The 6406-nt window shown below is 46.4% G+C and overlaps 1 protein-coding gene across 1 annotated transcript; it reads left to right on the top strand.

Moving 5' to 3' along the window:
* The first annotated feature begins 5215 nt into the window (after window positions 1-5215).
* LOC122705905 (mas-related G-protein coupled receptor member D-like) lies at window positions 5216-6199 on the top strand. Its single transcript, XM_043921185.1, has one exon. It carries the CDS (start codon window positions 5216-5218, stop codon window positions 6197-6199), a length of 984 nt encoding a protein of 327 aa, XP_043777120.1.
* Window positions 6200-6406: the final 207 nt, after the last annotated feature.

Below are 6406 nucleotides of genomic sequence, written 5' to 3' on the forward strand. Positions count from 1 at the left end.
CTGGGCAGTGCCCAGTCCCATGGCCTCTCATCACCCCCAGGAGCCCTCCTGCAGCCTTCCTGACCATCAATGCCCCCCTGCCACTGTCCCCTGCCTGCTGAATCACTCCCATCCACATACGACCAAGCAGTAATATCTTTTTTAAAAAATAAATACAACCTCTGCCTCTGGATCTCATTTCTCCGCCTTCTCCCCACCCCCTCACCCAATAGGACAAACTCCTTCAGAAGGCCACTCACACTCCCTGGACGCACAGCCAGCCCCCCAGTGCACCTGGGGGTCTCTGGGGCTGAGTGCTGCCCCCAGGGAGGGGGTCTTCTGGGGGCAGCAGCCCCTCTCACCCCTGCCCATTCCAGCCGTTCCTCCTGCTCTGTTAGCTGGGAGTTCTAAGCTCCCGAGTCACTGCTGCCACCGACTCTGGGACAGCCAGCCCACTGGGAGCTGTGTTCTCCTTGCTGACCCACAACTTGCCCTCAGAGCCGCCTCCCAGGAGGGCAGCGCGTGTCTTGTCTTCTCGTCCCTGCTCCCCCAGCAGCTTGCCCCGTCTGCTCTCCATCAGCGTTCGCAGAGTTTGTTAGGAAGGAGCAGGTGCTCTGAGGGTCCCTGACCCGGATCAGGCAGGGGAAGTGGGGTGGGGGTCTGCCCCTGTGTGCATTTCCTCCCCCCACCTCCCCGCTCAGCAGCGGGGAGGATGTGGTCCTGGGAGAGCAGCCCAACCCAGCTCATGTAGTGCGGCTTGAATGAAAGTGTGTTCACGGAGCCCCCTAGGCGGCATGGAGGAGGGGTCCCGCTGGCTGGGGAGGGGCCGGGGTGGTGGGATCTGAGCCCTCTTCACCTGGCCTCTCCCAGCCGCCCCTTGGACCTCGGAACCTCCCAGCCCCACCCACGCTCCAAGCCCACATCTTGTTAGTCACCCCCACCCCTGTTCCACCACCACGCCCGGTGGGCGGGGGCAATTGTCTGACTGAGTATTTTCCTCTCTGCCAATTGACTGTGAGTTCTGTGAGGATGGGCTCTGTCTGTCAGAGTCACTGCTGTAGATGGGCTCCGCATGTGCACTTGTGTACACTTAAATACATGTGTGTGCGTGTGTGTGTATGCACATGTGATGCTTATGTATGTGTCTACATTTACCTATGTATCTTTACTCTGTCTATATGTATATATGCTATTACATATACATATATGCCTATATATGTGCTATATTGGGCTTCCCTGGAGGCTCAGATGGTAAAGAATCTGCCTACAACACAGAAGACCTGCATCCTGGATCTCTGGATCAGGAAGATCCCCTGGAGAAGGGAATGGCGACCCACTCCAGTATTCTTGCCTGAAGAATTCCATGGCCAGAGGAGCCTGGCAGGTTACATGCAGTCTATGGGATCGCAAGAGTCAGACACGACTGAGTGACTAAGCGCACACACACATATATCATATATATATAAACTGTGTGTGTTATATGTAGGCGTAGGTTTTGTGTGTATATACATGTATATATGCTATTATATATGTGCAGTATACAGTATAAATTCCATAAAAGTTATTTAAACTTCTGTTGAACCTAAAGGAAAGACTTCTGACTGTAGCCACAGGGAATCTGTGGAGGCTGGTGTCTATGTGATGTGGTACCATCTGCTTACCCTGGATACAAAGAAACCTGGGAGAAAACATAATCCCCTCCCTCTCGCCCAAATAATATACAGAGCTGAAAGATGGAGGACACGAAGGGAAATATCCAGGTGCCCCAGGAGACTTGCAACTAGAGCCGATGCCCACGAAACATTTGATGGATAGAGGCTCTGGGGGCAGAGGTTAGGTGTGGCTGGGGCAAGGAAGGGGAGAGGGGCAGAAGGTTAGCCTTGGAGCTGCATAAGTAGAAGAAACAACTTGATCAGGGCAGCTCCATGAGGCCAGAACCTGGGAGGACACTGCTGCTTAACAAAAGCAAAGTCTACCCAGATGCGGTTAGCACCTTCTTGCTGCCTAAGGTTCAGCAGGGGCAGGCAGTGAGTAGGGCTGGGCACCAATCTGAGTGACCAAGCCCCAAATTGTTACCATTTACAGGCATAGAGTCTGAATCTACACCAAATCTCCAAGCCAAGAAATCCAACAAAAACCAGATCTTGGACCAGAGAAATCCTTTGCAAGCCCAACAAAAGCCAACGCCAAACATCTGGGCAGCAAAAGTTTGGCAACCCAGGGGGTCTCCCATGAGAAGTCACAGTATCCCTGTAGAATAAAATCTGTAATTACAAAGCACATGTGGGATGAATAGAGAGATCAGGAAACGTTCATTAAAAAATGATATCAGATCAAATAGACTTTAAGACTAAAAAAGTAATAAGGATGCAGAGGGTCATTACATGAAAGGTACAATTCACCAGGATAATATAATAATCTTGGATTTACATACACTTAACATTTCAAAACAGGTGAAGAAAAGAGACAAACGACAAAACTACAATCATAATTGGTTAATATTTGTAGAAGGTAAATTAATTGGGATACAGATCATTCAAACAATGCAATTTTGAAAGCTTTACCAAATGAGCACATAAAGTACTAAACTAAATGAGTAAACAAAACTGGCCATGCTACCAAATGAGTCTCAACAAATATCAAATAACTGACCACATTATCTGACCATGATATTAGAAATTAATATCAAAAGATAGTCAAAGTATGCATTGTAAAATGTATTTCTAAATAATTCATGGAAACTTAAATTTTAAATGTTTTAAATTGCAAAATATTTAGACATTAACAACAATGAAAACACTACATAAGTCATGAAACATCTAAGGACACACTCACTAGCATGTTTATAACCCTGGATATCTGTTAGAAAAAGAATAATATTTGAAAATTAATAACCAAAGAATTCAACACAAGAAGCTGAAAAAAATCACAAGGTAAATCCAAAGAAAGTGGAAGAAATAAAAGGATAAACTAAGGGAATGGGAAGAAAAGAAACGATAGAGTTGATTTGTTTTTAAATAGTTCCCCAAAACAGGCCTCTGGCAAACTGATAAAGAAAAAAAGAACAAGTCACTAATTTTAAATGGCGAATAGAATCAAGGTTTTTAAAAATACTAAAAGATTACTGTGAGAAGTATCATACCAATAAATGTGGAACCAGAAACTATGAACAATTTTCTAGAAAAATAACATAACTTACCCTAACTCAAGAAGAGCTTAAAAATCTAAATAAACCTAAAACATTAAATAAATTGTAGTTGTAGTTTTTTTTTCTAAAGCCATGTGTATCCACTAACACTCATATAAAAATCACCAGACCAGATGGTTTTACCTTCTGCCAAATCTTCAAAGAAGGATAATCCTTACATGATACAAATTGTTCTAGAGGGTAGAGAAAAAGAGCTCTTTCTCCAAGTTATTTTATGAAGCCTGTATAATCTTACATCTTTGAAATAAAAAACAGACAAGGATAGTACCAGAAGGGAAAATTATGGGCCAATTTTACTTATGAACATGGGCGAAAATTTTCTAAGTAAAATCAGAGCACCAAGAAGGGGAAAAAAAAAATTTAAAAAACAGAGCAAAGTAGAAATGGTTTATCCTAGAAACATAAGGATGAGTGAACACCAGAAAATGTATCAATACACGTTCACCACATAAATAGACCAAAGGAGAAAAAAGAGAAAATTATTAAGTACATACCACAGAAAAAATTGTGGTAAATTCCATCACTCATTTATTAAAAAAAAAAAAAAAACTTTTTAAAAACTAGAGGAGAACTTTCTCACCTTGGAAAAAGATAGTACCAAAAACGTAGAACAAACATCATATCTAATGGAGAAACTTTAGACACATTATCTTTAAGATTAGGAAGAAGTGAAGTGTGCCTGATTCCAGTCTTTGTTAAACATAATACTAGGTGTCTGGGCTATGCTATAAGACATGAAAAAGAAATTAGAGGTATGAGGAGAGATGCACAGACAATCAAAATATTCAACCAAGTGATAAGTATGATGAACTAAATGGAGTCATTTGTCTGATTAATAAAAAATTAGTATCACCCCAGTTTTCTGCCTGGAGCTCCGCTCTGGAAAGTGGTACAGGATGTGGGGAAAACCAGACAGAGCGTGGTGGTCGCCCTGAGTTAAAGACACAGAAGTCAGACTTTGGGGAGATAGAAGTGGCTGCAATTTGTGAGATGGAGTACCCGAGAGAAGAAAACCAGCTACTTGGAGAAAGAACTCCCAAATTCCCCTTGAGTCCTTACCTAAAAACTTGACTGGGGAGAGTAGGATGAAGCCCCATGAACCTGGCAGCTATCAGGTGAAACTCTCAGGGATCACACAAAGCCAAGTATTCTTTAGTTTTTGTTGTTGTTGTTGTTTTTCTCTATCAAAAGCAGTATTTATTTTTTCCCAAACTTTAAACTTTGTATTTTGTATTGGGATATAACTGATTAACATTGCTGTGGTAGTTTCAGGTAAATAGCGAAGAGACTCAGCTAGCCGTGTATACTTCAAAAACAGTAACAGTGTGTTAATGTTGTAGAGACAGACAAACCAATGATAGAGAACAGAGAGCTCAAAAACAGCCCCACTGGTAAATAGGGATATCCTAAAAACATACTGCTGAGTGAAAAAAAAAAAAAAAAAAAACAGCACAGATTCTAAATCACAGCATTTGTGTAAATTAAAAATACTTACGGGAAGCCACCTGTTCCCAAAGATAGTCAGATGTCCAAGGATGTAGATTAAACAGGTTAGGACAGATGTGAGTTGGGGGAGGGGAGGGGAGGGTGGAATGAAGGGGGAAACAGAAATAAATAAAGGATTGTATTCGTTTTTCAATGGCTGGATGATCCTGGTGTGCCATAAAGTCAGCATATAATTAAACTATTCTTTGTACCTAGAGGTCCAGTTTAAAAAACTTTAATTCACAGAATTTGAAGATTATGTGTGAAAAAAATGACACTATCAATAGATGTAGAAAAGCCTTTGATAAAAGTCAATTTATCTCTTCATGATGAGAAAGAACCTAAACTCAAGATAGAAGAGACCCTTTTAGCTTGACAAAAGGCATCTCTAACAACTCTGAGTCTGCAGTGGTGGAGTAGCTGTCAGATCCAGGCAGGGTGGGAGCCACTGGGAGCAACTGTTGTCTATTGCAAAAAGAAAATTGGGGGTACGGGGCTCCAAGCAAAGCAAAATCTCACACTGGTCCATCTCCCTTCCACAGGATGAACGAAACTCTGCTCTGGGCCCCGGGGCCCCTGGGCCTGGGCCAGGTCATCGGCGAGAGCAGCCCCAAGGGGAAGGAGCTGGGCACCGTCCGCTGGGTGCTGAGCGCGATGATCCTGTTCACCTGTGCGGGTGGCGTTGTGGGCAATGGCCTGGTGGTCTGGCTGCTGGGCTCCCAGGGGCAGAGGAGCCCCTTCAGTGTCTATGTCCTCCACCTGGGCATGGCGGACCTCCTCTTCCTCCTCTGCATGGCCTCCAAAGTCATCCTGAATTGCTTCCGGCTGGGTGCCACAGGCCACATGGCCCTGGAGATGGTGAGCAGGGGGAAGTACTTCACCTACACGGCCGGCCTGAGCCTGCTGACCGCCATCAGCATGCAGCGCTGCCTCTCCGTCCTCTTCCCCATCTGGTACAAGTGTCGCCGGCCCCAGCACCTGTCGGCCGTGGTGTGCGCCCTACTCTGGGCGCTGTCCCTCCTGCTCAACACGCTGGCCGCGATCTTCTGCAGTGAATTCTGGGGCTGGGACAAGCGGCACTGCTTCACGATTGACTTGGTCATCAGCGTCCTCCTCATGGGGGTCTTCACGCCCCTGATGGCCGGGTCTAGCCTCATCCTCTGCGTGCGGGTGCAGAGGAGCTCCACGAAGACCCACCGGCGGCCCACGCGGCTGTACGCGACCATCCTGGCCTGCGTCTTGGTGTTCCTCCTCTTCACCCTGCCCCTCGGCATCCATTGGTTCTTCATCTACTGGCTGGACCTGCCCAAGCGGATGAAGACTCTCTCCGGCCTACTTGCCCGCCTCTTCTCGGCCTTGAGCAGCAGCGCTAACCCGGTCATCTACTTCCTGGTGGGCAGGCGGAAGAGCCGGGGTCTACGGGAGCCCCTGGGGGCCGTGCTGCGCAGGGCGCTGAGGGAGGAGCCGGAGCTAGAGGGGAGGGAGACGCCCTTAACCACCACCACCACCACCGACCCGGCGGCCTGAGAGCTCCGCACCCTGGACACCCGCCTGCGCAGCTGGGAGCCCAGAAGGCTCTTTGCATCTCATCCTGTGGGGGACTCTTCCCCACCCTCCAAGGCTCCGCACTGACCGTCATGTCCAAGACCTCACCATGCGACTCAGTTGAGAAGAGGAAGTAATTTTGTTGTTGTTGTTCGGGGAGGATCTTCTGATCAGAAGGCCGGTGGGAGC

This window comes from Cervus elaphus, chromosome 2 (assembly GCF_910594005.1).
Source record: "Cervus elaphus chromosome 2, mCerEla1.1, whole genome shotgun sequence".
Lineage (NCBI taxonomy): Eukaryota > Metazoa > Chordata > Mammalia > Artiodactyla > Cervidae > Cervus > Cervus elaphus.